General features: G+C 41.1%; 1 protein-coding gene across 4 annotated transcripts in view; it reads left to right on the top strand.

The window, feature by feature from the left end:
• Positions 1 to 19,584, top strand: part of pde8b (phosphodiesterase 8B) — a 302,418-nt gene that overhangs the window by 267,927 nt on the left and 14,907 nt on the right. For all 4 annotated transcript variants that reach the window (XM_043707141.2, XM_043707150.2, XM_043707123.2 and 1 more), the window contains exons 12-17: positions 1,893 to 1,970; positions 3,241 to 3,314; positions 7,544 to 7,708; positions 10,552 to 10,597; positions 13,546 to 13,617; positions 17,348 to 17,483. In XM_043707141.2, coding sequence (XP_043563076.1) covers positions 1,893 to 1,970; positions 3,241 to 3,314; positions 7,544 to 7,708; positions 10,552 to 10,597; positions 13,546 to 13,617; positions 17,348 to 17,483 — 571 coding nt within the window. The remainder of the gene's footprint in view (positions 1 to 1,892; positions 1,971 to 3,240; positions 3,315 to 7,543; positions 7,709 to 10,551; positions 10,598 to 13,545; positions 13,618 to 17,347; positions 17,484 to 19,584) is intronic.

The following is a 19,584-nucleotide window of genomic DNA, read 5'->3' on the forward strand; positions in this document are numbered from 1 at the left end:
AGCAACTACTGTAAGGTCAATACGTTAGGCTTTGGTATCAAGAGCTATATCAGAGATATGAGGCAAAGGCAGGGGTATGGAGTTAAATTACAGATAGTCCATGATTCCCTCCAAACGTGGAACAGGCTGAATGGTCTACTCCTGTTCCTATAAGATTACCTGGATCCTCCAAGAGAGACAATCATGATCAGATTGCTACTTCAAACCTACTAATCTGCACCCCAAGATTGCTCTGCATTTCTGGCCAAGCCTTCTGACCCCAGCATCTTTGGAAGCAGAAATCCAATGATGCAGCATATCAGAGTGCCGTAAGAGGAAAGACCAGACTTACCCACTTTTTACAGCATTAACTGCCATAAGGCAAGTTTAATTGTCCAGTGTGAATGTTAGTGAATGGATGAACAATTGAACGGCTAGCGTGAGTGAAACAAGTTCAGCTGGGTAGTGTGGCACCATGGCAGGTGGCTGAGGTGCAAGTGGGTGAGGTGATAGGGTGGAGGATCGGCGTGTGGGTAGGTGGATGGTGCCTTTATAAGATCAGACTAGGAGCAGCAGAGGTCGGGTGCTGGTCAGGTTGTTTCAGCAATCAGGGTAATGGGGTGGTTAGTTTGGGGCAGGTGTGTCATCAGGGTGTCAGGTGGGTAATTGGTGGGTCAAGGGAGAATTAAGGGGCTAGTCAGGTCAGGTTAGAGCAGTCAGGGGGTGAAGGGACATAGAGTTCAGGTTTATTCCTGATGAAGGGCTTTTGCCCGAAACGTCGATTTTGCCTGTCCTCGGATGCTGCCTGAATTGCTGTGCTCTTCCAGCACCACTGATCCAGAATAGAGTTCAGGTTGCCAAGAGTTAGGGCAGGGCTTTCAGTTGCATAGTAACCTAGGAGTTAGAATTTTCTGTCTAGCGGGTAATTATCCATTAAGTCAAAACCATCTAACCTCTCTCATTCAAAGTGAGAGTAGGCGATTTGTTTGGAGTGACCCAGGTAGTAAGAGAATTTCCCATCATAATGGCAATTTATGGGTGGCATGGTTAGCACTGCTGCCTCGCAGCACCAGGGACCTGGTTTCAATTCCTGCCTCAGGCGACTGTCTGTGTGGAGTTTGCACATTCTCGCTGTGCCTGCTTGGGTTTCCTCCAGGTGCTCCGGTTTCCTCCCACAATCCAAAGATGTGTAGGTTAGGTGAACTGGCCATGTTAAATTGCGCATAGTGTTTGGTGCATTCGTCGGGGGTAACTATAGGGTAAGGGAATGGGTTTGGGTGAGTTACTTATTGGAGGATCGGTGTGGATTTGTTGGGCAGAAGGGCCTGTTTCCACACTGAGGGAATCTAATCTAATAAATTCAAACTTCCTGAGCAACTCACATGGAGTCAGTGCATCAGGATCTGTAAAGGTCCATTTGAATACCTTGGATGCATCCAATTCATGACTAACCAACTGAGAGTCCCCTTTCGGTGTGAAAAGTAACCAGTTGGAACATTGCAAGTGAAGAGTGAAGCAGAATGAGCTTTAACCTATCTTGCAGTTCAGACATTTTGCAGCAAATATTAGCAAAAATTAAATATTATTTCAGATGGATTCAGAGAATATTAAGAACTTTGCAAACACATTATAAGCATATCCCATATGTTTCAAATACATTATTTATTATTTAGTGTTGTATAGTTCTCCAGTTGTCAGCAAAGGACACAAACAACTACAATGCACAATCATTTGAGGGTTAAAAATATTACATTTCACTCTGAGTAAATTGATATAGTGACTTCAAATTTCATATCCAATCTATTGTCCTCTGTATGCTCATCCTGGGCCATTACAGACCCATCTATTGTGACAGTTGCTTATTGGTTGAAAGAGAAAATCCAAATGACTGTCATAATTTTCTTACTTCACAGATTCACAGTCGTTGAGATATAAAGATAGACGGAAAGGTTCCATTGATGTCAGATCAATAACATCAAGAAAAAGTGATGGTATGAACACATTTTTACAATTTTTACTGGGCTACGTTTGCTCTGAAAGTGCTACTGAGAATTATGGCTCTAATCACTACTTATAAATGAAAAGTTCAACAAATTCAGGTGAAAAGTGGGCAGATTCACACTCACCTGCTAACATCCAAACATTATAGTTTGAGTTATGTAATTTTGCTGTGAAAGTGGCCTTTCAGTGTCTATTTATTTAAGACAGGGATGAAGAGGAATTTCTTCTCTCATAAGAAATCAATCTGTGTAATTCTTTACCACAGAAGGACGTCAAAGCTAGGCTTTTAAGTATTTTCAAGGCTAAAATAGATTTTAAATTAGTAACAAAATCAAGGGTTATAGGGAAAAGGCGAGAAAATGGATTATTACATTAAGAAAAGATTATTAAATCTTCCATGATCTCGTTGTAAGCTGGAGCAGATTTGATCGGTCAAATGACTTACTTTTGCACCTATGTTTTGTGATCATATCTTTGAAATGCATTGAATGATTTGAGATTGTGTATTTGTGGGATAGATGGAAATTTATCATAGAAATCTAATGTCTTGTCATTTCATGCTTAAGAACTGTTTTCACAATATAGTAGGTGCGATGCTCTGCCAAACACATTCACTAAAAATTAACAAGCATGGATTCTCATTTCTTTACATTTTAATTGTTATTTGAGATTTTTCAGTTGTATAATATTATTTTTTTTATTTCACTCCCAAGTAATCTAATCTTCCAGCTTCCTACTGTTGTCTTTATGGTCCTAATTTGATATTGAATTCTAATTTACATTTCCTTCTCAGTCTGCTGTTTATTTTCTAACAGTTCAATCTGATGGTTTAAGGGTCTACATTGTTGTCTTGTTTCCCTCACTGCAATGTTCCATGTCACATTTATAGCAAGCTGCCTTGTAACAAGGCATAAAGTTTATGCATTGCCAGTCAGGGCTATCTAATGACAGCTACAGTTATATGCCCTGTTACAGCAAATTATGTGTTGTTGTATTTTCACTTGAGTGAATAAAATGAAAAATTTGGCGCAAATTATTTTCACAGAAGACAAGGTTTATTGGTGAATGCTGATCTCATATTTATATTGAAGATTTGAGTTATTTGAGGGCTTTGGACTATTTCATTGGTTTTATTAATTTCTGTATTTAAATTCTCTAATAATCAAATAACCTTATAGCACAAAGCGCCTGCAACAGACATTGAATACCTTGAGCGTGTGACACATCTGAAAGCCCTTTCTTTGGTATTCATTTCTCCAGGGAGTTCGTACAATCGACGGCATTCCTCAATGGCAAGGATTCATTCCATGACAATTGAAGCTCCAATCACCAAGGTAAATTTTAATAAAAGTAACATTTCTATTCTGTGAATATGGCTGGATTGTTGTATATCTTTAGAATTTAGCAGGTAAGTCTGAACAGTGTACACCAATTCTTAGAGGTCTGAGAGACGTGGGCTATGGTAAGATGGGCAGCGGAACTGGGCAACAAATGTGACAAGGCCCATCTTGATGTCGCGATCATCTTGTTCCATCTTTTATCGTTTTCAGAAGCAGTAGGGCGGGATTCTTGTGAGCCTATAGCAAAATTCCAGTCGATGATTATTATTGATTCTTAAACACCTTGTTAAGCCGCAATGTCCCCTGTTAATATTCCATCTTAGCAAGCTCATTAAACATGTGAGACATCAGGTAACCAAAGGTTGTACCTGGGGAATTCAGCTCGCTGCTTGCTCCAGACCACCTCCATTTTGGTCACTGGCCAACAACATCTCAGGGCACGAATCTCATGTACCAGCCAAATGCATTCATCCTCTGCAGATATTTGCATCTGTCATTTGCCAACCCAACACAAACATCCTGGCCTATCTGCTATCCCCTCACAGTGCACTTTGGATGGAAGCACTTGATTGCTCTTTTAGTGCTTACTAACTTAGTACCTAGCTGCTTGCTCACAGCATCCCATCTGTTAACACAGTTAACATAATAGTAAGGTCATCTCCTGGCTGGAGCTGAGCAGGTGCCTGGTCTTCCGAGTGCCAGCAGCTGAGGACATTTGTTCCTCAGCCAAATGTGGAGTTGTCACAGTGAGGTGCTCACCAGATGCTTGTGGTTACCATTGAGATATCTGGATCTGTGCTGATGTGGAGATAAAGGAGGCAGCCGTACCAATGTTTCACCTGAGGCCTTGGTACTTTCATCCTCAGAAGTCTGGGAGGGCAGTACTTCTGCAGCCAGCCACTCCTCTGTGAGTGCATCAGGAGTCTTGTGGAAGCTGCCAAACAAAGAAAGAGAAGGCATTGAAGCCAGTGGTTCCACGTGGTGTGCAGCGACTGAGAGGGCTAGTCGGGGTTGATGGGAGGGTGGCAGGGGTATGCAGAGAGGTATTTAATCATTTAGCGAGAACTGGATGTTTCTGCATCCCTGCAGAAGTGGTTTTAGTCTTCTCCTGTGAGAGCCAGGACTCCCTCAAAGGAGGTAAGGGCACAGATGTCATAGAGCCATAGAGATGTACAGCATAGAAACAGACCCTTCAGTCCATGCCAACCAGATATCCAACCTCATCTAGTCCCACCTGCCAGCACCCGGCCCATATCCTTCCAAACCTTCCTATTCATATACCCATCCAGATGCCTTTTAAATGTTGCAAGTGTACTAGCCTCCACCACCTCCTCTGGCAGCTCATTCCACACACGCACTATCCTCTGCATGAAAATGTTGCCCCTTAGGTCTCTTTTATATCTTTCCCCTCTCACCCTAAACCTATGCCCTCTAGTTCTGAAATCCCCCACCCCAGGGATTTTACCCTCACCATGCCCCTCATGATTTTATAAACCTCTATAAGGTCACCCCTCAGCCTCTGACACTCCAGGGAAAACAGCCCCAGCCTATTCAGCCTCTCCCCATAGCTCAAATCCTCCAATCCTGGCAACATCCTTGTAAAACTTTTCTGAACCCTTTCAAGTTTTACAACATCCTTCCGATAGGAAGGAGACCAGAATTGCATGCAATATTCCAACAGTGGCCTAACCAATGTCCTTTACAGCTGCAACATGACCTCCCAACTCCTGTACTCAATACTATGACCAATAAAGGAAAGCGTACCAAATGCCTTCTTCACTATCCTATCTACCTGCGACTCTACTTTCAATGAGCTATGAACTTGCACTCCAAGATCTCTTTGTTCAGCAACACTCCCTGGGACCTTACCATTAAGTGTATAAGTTCTGCTAATGCAGCACCTCACATTTAAATTAAACTCCATCTACCACTCCTCAGCCCTTTGGCTTATCTGTTGGGCACCATCTCCCTTTTCTGCCAGTCTTCCAGGAAGCGGACTCCTCTCATTTGCACCACCCTGTTGAAGAATCATAGGCCCCTGTTGAAGAATCATAGTCCAATCTTCTCCTTCTCTGTCATGTTCTGATTCTCTCCTTGAATAAGCAAGGCAGCTTTGTAATGCCAGTGTTCATCTGGGTGGACAGCAGCATTTTAAATGTGGTGCAGGAGTAAGGAATGCCAATGTTTGGGCTGATTCTGCTCGTGGCAAGTTGTTCGGAAAGGGCATGTGGTAAATTGGGATGGTATTCAAATGTGAGCTATGCCATTGGATGTGGTAGGCATTTTGTAAGACACGTTTGATGCGGACTCACTTGGACTCTTGATGAAAAAGCTTTGAAAACCTCCTTGCAACTTGGATTTCATCAAAAAATGTAGGTTTCAGCCAATAGATTCTAATAATCATCTCTTTGAAGTTCTCAACCACATTGTCATATATTGTATCATTCAAATAGCACAAATGAATATTATGTTGACTAGAGCTAAGTGTAAACTTACATTTAATAATTTAATGTGTTTTGTACTTAGCATGTCATCGATAAACTAGTCCGAGAACAGGGCACCCAATTTTCAAAAAATCAGACCAAAGTTATTTAAGATGTCAATGTGAGAATATAGGTGCAGTGGACAGTGAAGAAGGTTATCTCGGAGTACAACGGGATCTTGATCAGATGGGCCAATGGGCTGAGGAGTGGCAGAGGGAGTTTAATTTAGATAAATGTGAGGTGCTACATTTTGGAAAGGCAAATCAGAGCAAAACTTATACACTTAATAGTAAGATCCTGGGGAGTGTTGCTGAACAAAGAGACCTTGGAGTGCAGGTTCATAGTTCCTTGAAAGTAGAGTCACAGGTTGATAGGATAGTGAAGAAAGCGTTTGGTATGCTTTCCTTTATTGGGCAGTGTATTGAGTACAGAAGTTGGGAGGTCATGTTGCAGTCGTACAGAATATTATTTAGGCCACTTTTGGAATATTGTGTTCAATTCTGATCTGCCTCCTATTGGAAGGATGTTGTGAAACTTGGAAGGGTTCAGAAAAGATTTGCAAGGATGTTGTCAGAATTGGAGGGTTTGAGCTACTGGGACAGGCTGAATAGGCTGGGGCTGTTTTCCCTGGAGCATTGGCAGGGGGGTGACCTTATATGGGTTCGTATAATCATGAGGAGCATATATAGGTAAATAGACAAGGTCTTTTCCCGGGGTGGGGAAGTCCAGAACAAGAGGACATAGGTTTAGGGTGAGAGGGAAAGATATAAAAGGGTCCTAAGGGGCAACTTTTTCAGGCAGAGGATGGTGCATGAATGGAATGAGCTGCCAAAGGAAGTGGTGGAGACTGGTACAATTACAACATTTAAAAGGCACCTGGATGAGTATATGAATAAGAATGGTTTAGAGGGATATGGACCGAGTGCTGGCAAAAGGTACTAAATTAGGACTAGGTTAGGATATCTGGTCAATATGGACGAGTTGGACCAAAGGATCTGTTTCTCCTATTGTATATCTCTATCACTCTATGAGAAGGGCAAACCAATGACCAAAAACAATAGATGCCATGGCAATGAAGGTGCCCTTCATCTCAGTTTTGTTTCCAAAGTCCCCCTTAAAATTAAAATAACTATGTACTGCAATGCCTGTTCTCCACAGGGTCATCAGCAGAGTCTCTGAGGTTAAGCTCACAGAGTTGTGTTCTGCCCACCATTTTTAAAACACATCCAATGCACCTCAACTCCATGTTGAGATGAGGAGATCTGTCTCTTGGAGTCGAGGCATGGGTCTGAATGGTGGTGGTGGTTTCGAGAGGGGTTGGGGTTCGGTGGGGGTGTTGGGTTAATGGATGGGTCAAGGTTGCTCAACAACCTAATTTCCTGTCCATAGGAAATCCTTTCATCCATCCTTTGTCATCTGTCCAAAACCTCAACACTCATTGAGCAGATACAATCATGGATGACACAGCAGAGCAATGCCACAGAATACCGGTAACTTGACATGATAAAGAATAGTGGTTCAAACGATTAAGGTAACATATTGGCTCCCTGGTGAAATATATAGCTTTACCATTGCATTGACTTTTGGGAGTACATAAGATCAGTTGGTAAAAAATACTTTGCAAATGTTTATCCATGGTTCGAAGAAGAACAGCTTTTATGTACACCCACATTATTGATTTTAGATGCAACAGAGGCTTCTTAAAAAAGTAATATTTTTCCTTCTTTTCCATTTTCAAAGGTTATCAATATAATTAACACAGCCCAAGAGAACAGTCCAGTAACAGTTGCTGAGGCCTTGGACAGAGTTCTGGAAATATTGCGAACAACTGAGCTCTACTCACCTCAGCTTGGCAATAAAGATGATGATCCTCACACTAATAATCTTGTTGGAGGGCTCATGACTGTGAGTTAGTAAGGAACAACTTTCAGACTCATACATTTTTGCATTATTGTACTGACTATTGGAGTACACATTTCTGAATCAAGCCATCAGATGTAACATGACATTTGATAAAACCATGAAGTGTTGACTTCTCTAGCCCTGGATTAGAAAGAAAAAAAATCACGCAGAAATCCTTATTCTTATTTGTACCTCAATAAGTCAGAAAAGAACGTCTTGAAAAAAAACGGGTGAAAATGACAGGCATAAAAATGGCCCAGCAAGCCTCCCATGCTCATAGTGCTGAAACATTAGATCCTTCACAACATCCTCAGCTCATCCCCAGAAGATGCCAAAGAAATCAAGAAAACCGAGACTCAACAAGGGAATGATTTGCTCAGACAATCAAAGCCAGTCCTGCATATCGAATCATTTATTTGTGGGTGTTGAGTGTGACTAGGGTTAACCTGAGCTACGGTAACTCACAGGTGAATGTTTTTATCACTCCACATCACCAGGCCTCACACACGAAGAAGCAGCGTTTGGGTGAACTGCACCTAAGCATTAGTTCCTAGCTCCACGAGGAGCAGAGGAGAAACTGAAGGGGGCTGTCTGGGTTAGGGCAGGTGTTTGTGGGTTCCTTACAAGTGAGAGGTAATTTTTCAACAACACGTTTTCAATGCAGAACATCATCTACAGGAAAGATACATTGGAAATGTGCTTAGGTTTGCTTTCCAGAAGCACAGATTCAGAGAATTACCCACACAGGCCACATGTAACAACATCTATAGAGAATGACCACCTTGTGGTTGATTTATTGACTGTGGTTGAGTTTGAGTGGTTTCATTTGGTAACTTCATCTTTTGAAACAGCCAACAGATAGCCACTACAGCTAAGTGGCCATTAATGTAAGTGCTTTCCTGGGATAGCTGTAGCCTGATGAGCTCTCCATGTAGCTTATTACTCCCTGTAAGGCAGATCCTGATTGTATGATAGGGATCAATCATTATCTACAAGTACCTTGGAGAACTAACAAGCTCACGCCATTCCCAGAGAGATTTCAACTTTCACGGCCTTATTTCCACAGGCAGGTTTTGATTTCTAGCCAAAACCATTAAATTCCCAGTGTGCAAAACAGATGGGAATGATGTCCATTAGTAAATAAGTAATGGATTGTGGGGACAAGCCCTGGATGGGTCTCTTTACACTTGACCTGTTGGCAAAGGAAATTTAAGATGTATTTTAAAAACTTACCTTGCTGAGTCTCTCATAGCCATGGTTTAAATTCGTCAAGTTCATCCTGGTGGGAAAGCCATTTCTGTTCCCCTTCTTAAATCCTTTCATGGGATTTGTGCATCACCAGGGTAGTTAGTATTTATTGGCCACCCCTAACTGACCTAAGTCGCTGCAGCCATGTGGTGTGGATACACCCACCATGCTGTTAGACAGAGATCTAACATTTTAACCCAGTAACTGTAAAAGAACATTGACATGTTTCCAAGCCACAATGTCCGAGAACTTGGAGGGACCTTGTATGTGATGGTGTTCCTGCGGATCTTCTACCCTCGTCTTTTTGGGTGATGCCACTGAAACCTAACCTGCATGTATAAGAACAAATGCCATTGGCTTCAATCTTGACATGAGATGCTTCAATACTTTCAAGTGTATCCTTTCAAACAGTTGCCAATTATAGTTAAAGGTAAAAAGAAGGACTGAGGCAACATAAATACAAAATTGGCTATGGGATAGGAAACAGAGAGCAATGATTATTTGTTTTCTTTTTCGAGCTGGATGAAAGAACATAGTGGGGTCAATATTGGGACCCTTACCGTACCTTAATATAGAAATTATCTAGATCTTGATGTGTAGTAGACAATTTTAAAGTTTGTGGATGATATAAAACTTGGCAGAATTGTAAACAGTGAGGAGGACAGTATAGAATTTCAAAATTGCGTTTACTCATTGGTACGTTGGGCAGAAAGGTGGCCGATGAAGTTCAATGTGAATATGTGTGAGATAATGCATTTTGGTACAAAGGAAATGAAGAGAAAGTACAAAATAGCGACTGCTATTTTAAAGGGTGTACAAGAGCTGGGACCTGGAAGTGTATGTACAGAAGTAATTAAAGATGGCAAAATGGGTAGAGATGGCTATCCATAAAATGTACAGTATTCTAGGCTTCATAATTAGGACATAGTATACAAGAGCAGGGAGATTATGTTTAACTTGCATGAGACATTAGTTAGACCTCAACTGGAGTATTGTACACAGTTCTGTGCACCAAACTATAACAAGGATGTCAATACGTTGGAGAGAATGCAGAAAGGTTTGACAGGAATGAGATGCTTTGCTTATGAGGGAGATTGGAGAAGTTTGAATTATTTTACTTGGAGAGGATTGGAGAGTATAGTTGATAGAAATTTTCAATAATAAGAGGAATTTTGATGGAGTGGAAATGGAGAAACTGCCCCTTTCATAAATGGATTTAGAATAAGAGGGCACAGTTCTGAAGTGCTTTGGAAAGATAGAAAAGAACTGGTCTGTGTTTGGAAAGAACTGTTTAAACCTAATGGACGCAGATTCAGCTAAGGCATTCAAGAAGGCATTGGATGATTATACAAATGGAAACAATGTGCAGGGGTTTTGGGGTAAAAGCAAGAGGTTAACACAAAGTTAAAATGTTTAGAGAGCCAGCTGGGTTGAATGACCTCCTTCTACAGTCTAATGATTCAATGGAATTTGTGTTAAACTTGATATTATTTTAAGATTTGGCCGTCACAGTATTAATTATTGGAGTGTGTTTTGATGCTGTGCTTTAAGAGTAATTTATTGGTACAGAGTGTAAGACTGTCCATTTGATGTTTCAGGATGGGTTAAGAAGATTGTCCAGCAATGAATACATTTTCTCTAAAAGTAAGTCTGACTTGTATTTACTCTTTATGGTTTGCCAACAATATTGGAATGTAAATGGACAGCAATTGCAGAAATATGATTACCTATCTTTGGTTACTTCCTTCCTTCCAAACTTTCTAACCATGCGTATGACACCACTGTAATATATTAAAACATTTTTATGAAATATATATATATTTTTTCAATTGGTAGCCCATTCCTTTGCTTCCCCAAGAGATCTGCTGTGACCCATCATGTTAGTTACTCAGATGTGAAGTTCCTAATCTGCAAATTATACAAACTTATAGCTCCATCTGCATTTCACATTGAAACTGAGCACTCCACGTCTGGAACAGATGACAGTGTGCTACGTATACTGTTTTAGTAACTGCTTGGCTATTTATGCAGGGCCTTTGAAGTTGCATTGCAAATTTTGTACATTATTCTTAACATACGCTCACATACTGAATTCCAGAAAGTGTATGGGAAATTGGGTTGCAGGTGATTGTTTAAAAATAAGAGGTAGGCCGGTTAGAACAGAGTTGAGGAGAAATGTCCTCACCCAGAGAGTGGTGGGTATATGAAATGCTCTGCCCCAGAAGGTAGTGGAGGTCAAGTCTCTGGATACTTTCAAGAAAGAGATGGATAGAGCTTTTAAAGATAGTGGAATCAAGGGTTATGGGGATAAGACAGGAACAGATACTGATTGTAGATGATCAGCCATGATCATAATGAATGGTGGTGCTGGCTCAAAGGGCCGAATTGCCTACGGCTGCACCTATTGTCCATTGTATTTGAATGAAGTAAAGAGAAAAATGTAACTCTATTGAATGCATTTACTGTATGCTTAGAGTTATTGCTTTGATAACTCCTTTGAAAAAGTTGCTGAGTACCTGGTTGATTCAGAGTGAACGAATTCTCTAGGTTAATTTAAATATAGTTAATCAAATGTGTCAAGATGGATGTCTGCCTCCAAGAACTGTGGGCTAATCAAAAGGCTGACAGATTTCAAGTGTATCCTTTCAAACAGTTGCCAATTATAGTTAAAGGTAAAAAGAAGGACTGAGGCAACATAAATACAAAATTGGCTATGGGATAGGAAACAGAGAGCAATGATTATTTGTTTTCTTTTTCGAGCTGGATGAAGGTACATAGTGGGGTCCCTGTAACTAGGCCTAAGTCTGCTTCTCTCTGGGGCCAGGCTGACTCCCTCCTGTACCTTAACTGACCCAAACACTGCCAGGTCATTCATGGGATATGGGTATCGTTGGCTGGCCAGCATTTATTGTCCATCTCTAGTTGCCCTTGAGAAGGTGATAAATTGCCTTCTTGAACTGCTGCAGTCCACGTGTTGTATGTTTACCCACAATGCCTTTAAGGAGGGAATTTTGACCTAGCAACAGTGAAGAGATGATGACATATTTCCAAGTCAGAATCGTGAGTGGCTTGGAGGGGAACTTGAAGGTATTCCCATGAATCTACTGCCCTTGTCCTCCTAGATGGAAATGGTCATGTGTTTGGAAGGTGCACTCTAAGGATCTTTGATGAATTTCTGCAGCACATCTTGGAGATAATACATGCTGCCTACTACTGAGTGTCAGTGGTGGAGGGAGTGGATGTTTGTAGCTGTGGTGACAATCAAGCAAAACTGGAATCAATAGGTATTAGGGGGCAAACTTTCCAGTGGCTGGAGTCATGCCTGACATGTAGGAAGATGGTTGTGGTTCTTGGTGGTCAGTCATCCCAGCTTCCAGGACATTTCTGCAGGAGGTCCTCAGCCCAAACATCTTCAGCACCTTCCTTCTATCATAAGGTCAGAAGTGTGGATGTTCGCTGATGATTGCATAATGTTCAGCACCATTCTGGACTCCTCAGATACTGAAGCAGTCCATGTTCAAATGCAACAAGATCTGGACAATATCTAACAAGACTTGGGCTGACAAGTGGCAAGTAACTTTTGCATCACACAAATGTCAGGCAATGCTCATCACTAATAAGGGACAATCTAACCATCACCCTTTGACATTCAATAGTGTTACCAGTGAATCCTCCACTTTCAACATCCTGGGAGTTATCAATGAACAGAAACTCAACTGCAGTCACCACATAAGCATGTTGGATATAAGAACAGGTCAGAAACTAGGATTACGGTGGCAAGTAACTCACCTCCTGACTCTTCAAAGCCTGCCCACCATCTACAAGACACAAGTCAGGAGTGGATTGGAATACTCCCCATTTGACTGGATGTGTGCAGTCCCAACAACACTCAAGAAGCTTGACTTGCAGTGATTACATTGACTCTTATTGGAGATGGTCATAGCCTGGAATTTGTGTGGTGCAAATATTACTTACCAATTGTCACCCCAAGTCTGGCTATCGTCCAGATCTTGTTGCATTTGAACACAGTCTATTTTGATAACTGAGGAGTTGCAAATGGTGCTGAACATTGTGCAAATATCCCATCTCTGACCTCATGAAGCAGCTGAAGATGGTTGAGCCTAGGAGATTACCCTGAGGAACTCCTGCAGAGATGTCCTGGAAGCTGAGATGACTGACCTCCAACAACCACGATCATCTTCCTATGTGCCAGGTATGACTCCAACCACTGAAGAGTTTGCCCCCGATACCCATGGATTTCAATTTTGCTGGGGATCCTGAAGCCATACTCAGTCAAATTTGGTGTTGATGTCAAGAGCCGTCACTCTCACCTCACCTCTGGAATGGAACATTTTAATCCACTTTGAACCAAGTCCATAATGAGGTCAGGAGCTGACGTAAAGCACCTGGAGAAAGATGGTGCACTACTCCCATCTCAGTCATATCACTGGATCCACAAATCAGTCTTTTCCAAAGGTTTTTATGCTATGATAGCCAATGTACATGGTTGTTGCTGGGTAATGAATGACAGTGAATAATGCAATCAACTTGTACATGTGATTACATTCCCCTGTTTTTGTTGCATTAAATAGCTTACCGTCAAACTGAGAAGTCAGAGGTACCACTATGGACTTCTCTGGATGGACAGATTGAAGAAGAACCAGGTACCTTACAAAGATGTTTTACTGACAAGATTTGCAATTTTTTTTAAGTTAATTTCTAGCAGTTGCCTTTATTTTTCCATTCCAGTGTACTATTAACTGAACAGGCAATATTGCACCTAAACATGTCAAGCAAAAGGACTAGCCAACCATAGCTGCCATAACAGAAATAACTTTCATTTATTTAGCCCTTGACTAATAAGGAGGACAAAGTTGCATCAAATGGAACATTAAACAGCAGGAATTGACACAAAACCAGATTAGGAGATGGTAGATTTTATACAAAATTTAAAATCAAGACATAGCTTGAACAAAACCAACTTCGGTCAGTGAGTACACGGTAAATTCAGAGTTAACAAAGGCATGTGTGAGAGTTTTAACAGCTGATGAACTGAGGCAGGAGCAATGTCTCATCTTGTTACAAAGTGGAAGTAGGCAGTCTTAGTGGCTACCAGGTTTCAGTTAAAAAGTACCACTTACACTCAGCGCACAAAACGTTTACTAAGTACTCACCCATTTAAATAGTCCAGGTGACTTCAAACGATATTAGGTATTCAAGTATCAGCTGTCCAGTGCTCATTAAATTCAATTAATTCTGTGATGGGATTCAAGATGCAACTTCTAATGATTAGAAGTGCTAATTGTTAAATGAACTTCCCTATATTTGTTTAAACATTGTTGGTAACTTGCCTTTTATGGTTTTATGCTGCGCTTTTCCAGCAACACATTTTCAGCTCTGATCTCCAGCATCTGCAGTCCTCACTTTCTCCTAGATGGTTTTATAATGCACCTGTACAAAATGGGAGTTATCACATGAAGAGAAGGCTAGAACTGCAGATGCTGGCGAGTCAGAGTTGATAAAGCGTGGAGCCGGAACAAGCACAGAGCTCAGGCAGCATCCAAGGAGCAAGAGAGTCAACGTTTCAGGCAGCCATGAAGAAGGGTCCTGCCCAAAATATTGACTCTGTTGCGCCTCGGAATCTGCCTGATCTGCTGTGCTTTTTCCAGCGCCACATTTCTTCAACTCATTGTTACATGAGGACAGACATGTCCACTATAAACAGTGAAGATTGTCCTTCTGTTGATTATAAATGAGCAGGATGCTGGCATTCTGGGAATTCTCCATATCACTTCTCTTATAAATGATTCCAAAAACCCACTAAATGATGGCCAATTGCCTCTGCAATACAAATATCTGCGGCTGGAAAATTCCTTAGGGCTTGCTCTGATCCCATCAGCAATACACCACAGGAAGTGAAGCAGGAACCCAGCTTTCCAAGGAATGTCATGCAGATCCAAGGAGTTTTCCTGTATCTGTTTATGATGTTGAGTTTACTGTTTTTTGAAGCTGAATAACATGTTGTTTGTTTGGGGTTTGATTTGCTTAACTGTTTTCAAATAAGACCAGGCCCCCATGGGTTGGTGTCTCTTTACCAGGGTACATGGAGAACTTGATCGTGAAAACTACACTGAGACACACGTAGCACTGACAAGTGGTGATATGAGAGAAAATTGGGGCAAATGCCCTTTTAAATTTGAAGCTGAGCTACAGCACCAGCAAATATGCCAGGGGTTTTCCTTGGATGGTTTTAAAATAGCAGACTGAGGTGAAGGTAGAAATGTTGCAATTGACTTCCATGTCCCTGAAGTCAGGGAAACTTAAGTTGGTCAGGATTCATTTTCAGTGAGGCCTGTTGGAAAGGTGCATGAATGAATAGCAGGTGAGGACAGGAATGGGCTCAATTGTGACGTAGCTGCAGTGGAATGGCCTACTGCAACCTCAAAATCAACTCATCTTCTCTCTCTGTGTATGCTCAGAATTGTTTTGGTGAACAGATCAGGGACACCCAGTGTTTCCTCCGACAGGCGGTCACATAAGTGTCTGAGAGAGGTGGATTTTAAAAACAGATGAGGTACATTTCCAATTTGCCACAAAGATCTTACACCAAGGAATCCATCCAGCCCTTTGTTTGACTGTTGCAATAATTCTGTGTGCAATGCTCAAGGTTACAACTTGTTTCAAATGTCAAAAATTCTGTGCATTATATAAACCTCCATCCAGCCTGGTTATACCTATGCTTTCTTTTTGAGTGATGTGACCTTCTAGGCCTATGCAATGTAAGCATTGAAAGCAGGAACGCATAACATGAATGTGCTATTCATATGTAGGCTTTGTATTGATTCAATGACTGGAAGCACCCCGCTGTTGATGTTACAGCAAATAAAATGTGACAGAAACTCACCTAAATGAGGTTTCTGCCACACTCTGGAGAAGTAGCCGGTGTTAGTGGAACAGGAGCAGCAGCAGAACCATCTGGTCAGTGTGTTTTTACATCACACAAGTACAGGATTGGAAACAATATAAAATAAGTGCAGATTGACATGCAGTAGAGTTAGAACACCTGCAAGTGAAAGTTTGCAAGCTCCTGTGTGATCTGCTGGATCACTTTTAAACTTTCCATGTGAACAAAGATATCAAATGACAGTCAGAACCAGGACAAAATCCTGAAACCCCCTTCCTAAAAACCCTGTGGGTGCACCTACACTGCATGGTTCAAGAGGATGGTTCATCCCAACCTTCTCAAGGGAAGTTAGGGGTGGACTGGCCCACCCAGTCATGTGATGTGAAATAATTCTAAAAACTTACTGATGTTAAAATTTTCATCCAGGTTTGAACTCTATCCCAAGAATTGGTTCAGATATAAGCTGAAAATTACACTTCTGTGTGAATAAGTGGTATTTCCTTACACTAGTCTACAAACAGAAATCACACAACAACAGGTTATAGTCCAACAGGTTTATTTGAAATCACAAGCTTTCAGAGTGTAGCCCCTTCATCAGGTGAAGTGAGAGAGAAGCACACAGATACAGAATTTATAGGCAGAGAGATCAAGAACAGAAAGATCAAACAATCATACAAATGGTGTGAGTGGAGAGTAGAATAATAAGTCTCTGCAGGTGACCAAGGGGTGTTAGACAGTGTAAGTGTCAACCGCTAAATAACAACTGGTCTAAAACGTCTATTGAAAACAACTGAAAGGGTGTTTATTACAGAGGTTTGACAAAGCTAGCTGTGCTTTCCAGCTAATTCAGGAATTTTCCCTAGACAGATGCTTGATGCTCTTTATGGAAAGTGAGTGAAAACCAAATAGAAGTGTCAATGGAGTTGTTCTCACAATTCATGTTAGCTGGTTTCAGAAGGACAGAGCCCTGGATGGAGCCTGCCTGTCTGACCTCAGGGGGGAGATGTATGATGTTGAAAATCTTGAGATAAGGAAAGAAGAAGAAGACGGTTGTCCTCATTCGAAGGAATAAATCTGGCTTAGTAATAGATACCAATAAATTGATATTATTATGTTAGCACCTGTGCACTGTTGCAAAAATAGCATCCAGTAAAGTGTCCAACCTGCCCTGTCTCCAATGGATGGTTCACAATGGGGGACTGCTACAAAAATGGCAAAAGTGAGGACTGCAGATGCTGGAGATTAGAATCAAGATTAGAGTGGTGCTGGAAAAGCACAAGAGGTCAGGCAGCATCCCTTTTCTGATGAAGGGCTCCAGCTCGAAATGTCGATTTTCCTGCTCCTCGGATGGTGCCTGACCTCCTGTGCTTTTCCAGCACCACGCTAATCTTGACTGCTACAAAAATGTCTGTTTCCGAATGCAATGTGCTTCACATAAATACACTTTATATTGGTTTGTGCTCTGTTGTTGCTCTTCTTTATTCTGACAGACCTACAGCAAAATTACAGCCATATTGCCGTGCCAGTTGCCCTGAGCGATGTGCCACCTCACATAGCAGACTTGCTTGAAGATGAAGAAAGCTGGGACTTTAATATTTTTGAGCTTGAATCTAGAACCAACAAAAGGTGGGTACCAGTATTGAATTGTGTTGCTTCATGACTAAATTCAGGAGATTCTTTGGCTTACTTTGTATTACCTGTTGATCATGAAATACACTCATACTGTCTGATCTTTTCATTGAATATTTGGCAGTAATTAAAGGGAAATAGCAAAGTATTCTTTCTGACCTTCATTTATTCATTCATTCATTTTCTGAAACTGAGTACAATAAATTAATTTCAGCAATATTCTTGTATTTAATTATGGACTATTTGGTTCAATGAAGTATTTAATTAATTGGTTTACCTTTTCATTCAAGATCTGCATGGACTTGATCTCAGTGTGTTGTATTCCTCTAGTTATCATTGCAAAATAAAGTAAAATATGCTTCTAAAAAGTAAGAGGGTTTCTATGGGAAAGTGCAGTGTCGCTAGTAACTCATCTATGCATGTACACTTATTCACTTTGGAATAAACTGTGCTCCAGATCAACTGCCATTTCACTGCATTACAACAGTGACTACACATCAAAAATACTAATTGACTTTAAGATGCTTTGGAAATTTCTAAAGATATGCAAGACACAATATAAATGCAGATTTTTTCTAAAATTAAAGATCAATTAGACATGAGTGGAGAGGGTAAGAAACAAACCAAAACTTCTGCTAATTTAACCCAAATGCAATTTGCTTCCATCATAAAGAGCAGAAAAGTAATGCAAAAATAGAAATGACTGACTGTGAAGTTGGAAATGACCATCCCAGATACGACAAGCCCAGTTTTCACTCCTCGCTCTGCAAACCCGGCCCTGGGAAAAAAAAGTGTCCTGGAATGTCAGATTTGCATTCCTCAAGAGGTGGGCAGAGCAACTCCCCAGACAGAGATTGCTGGTTGTGAAAACTGGCTTCTGAGTAAGGCCAGTCTTTGGGCAAAGGCATTATATAAATCAGTTACCTCCCAGCCAGTCACCGCTCACACTCGCTCTTGCCTAAACTATCCTCACACACTGTCTGTGCCAACTCTCTGCCACCTCATTGTCTCCATGCCACCCATGTCTCTCTACATTCTCCCACATTGCAAGTCATTTCCCTTATACCAACCTATGACCCTCCCGCTGCCCTGATCCTTTATATGGGCCATGCTGACCTGCATCTGTGTATCTATCACCTGAGACATTTATAGCTCTCTCACAACTTAGTGCAACTTTATGACAAGTCATGCCCTGCCACTGTCTGCCCTTCCCCACCTCCCCTACCTCACCTATTTAACATAATGGGTAAACCCAAGGAGGCCCACAGCATAAAGTAAGATTGTGCCTATTAATTATGTCACTACTTTTCAAAAGTCATTGATTTAAAAAAATCAGAACATCAAAATTCCTTCAGCTAATGTTTTATGAAGACAAACCTTTGTATTCTAGATTGACAGTTTTGGATAGTTCTTCTATAACTTTGACATATTTTTCAGTTCCAGTAGTTTTACGTATGTTTTAAACACATTCATGTGTCAAAGGGTATCAGACTCTCTCCCCAATAAGAACATCTAGCTCCCCCTAGAGGCTACCTAAAGTATCCTGGGACCGCATCCAAAGTTGACTAACCATCTAAATGAAATTCACCGAAACACAACTGCTCTGACCTGATCTGCACTGTGCACTTTTCGTTCCAGACAACTGGAATGCCAAACTCCGATTCAAATGATAGTAGCTGACCATCTTAATGGCCAGATATCTCAGGAAACTGGGCATGCATAAAGCTCAGGACATCCACAACCCCATCTCCATGAAAATGAGAAATTACACATGTGAGGGCTAAACATGTGAGGGCAATTCTCAGGGATTTTAAGCAATTCACCGAGATAGAGAGGATCTCTGACATGATAAAAGTCTGGACCTGTGTAAAATGGTCAATCTAGACACCAACTAAATGTAGTATCTCAGAAGATTCAGAGCATCCAGATATTTGACATATCTGTTCATTTTCAGGTCAGATACGATAATTATTGGTACCAATTGTAAAATCAGGAAAATCTACAAAAGCAGACAATGAAAAAAGTAATTACAACGTTACAGTTGTAGTTTAAATTAACCTTGAGTCCAACATATAAATATTCTCCTGTGATATGGGGC

The sequence above is a fragment of the Chiloscyllium plagiosum genome, unplaced genomic scaffold (genome assembly GCF_037043375.1).
Source record: "Chiloscyllium plagiosum isolate Xiang-an unplaced genomic scaffold, Cpla_swu_hap1 HiC_scaffold_2, whole genome shotgun sequence".
In the NCBI taxonomy this organism is placed as follows: domain Eukaryota; kingdom Metazoa; phylum Chordata; class Chondrichthyes; order Orectolobiformes; family Hemiscylliidae; genus Chiloscyllium; species Chiloscyllium plagiosum.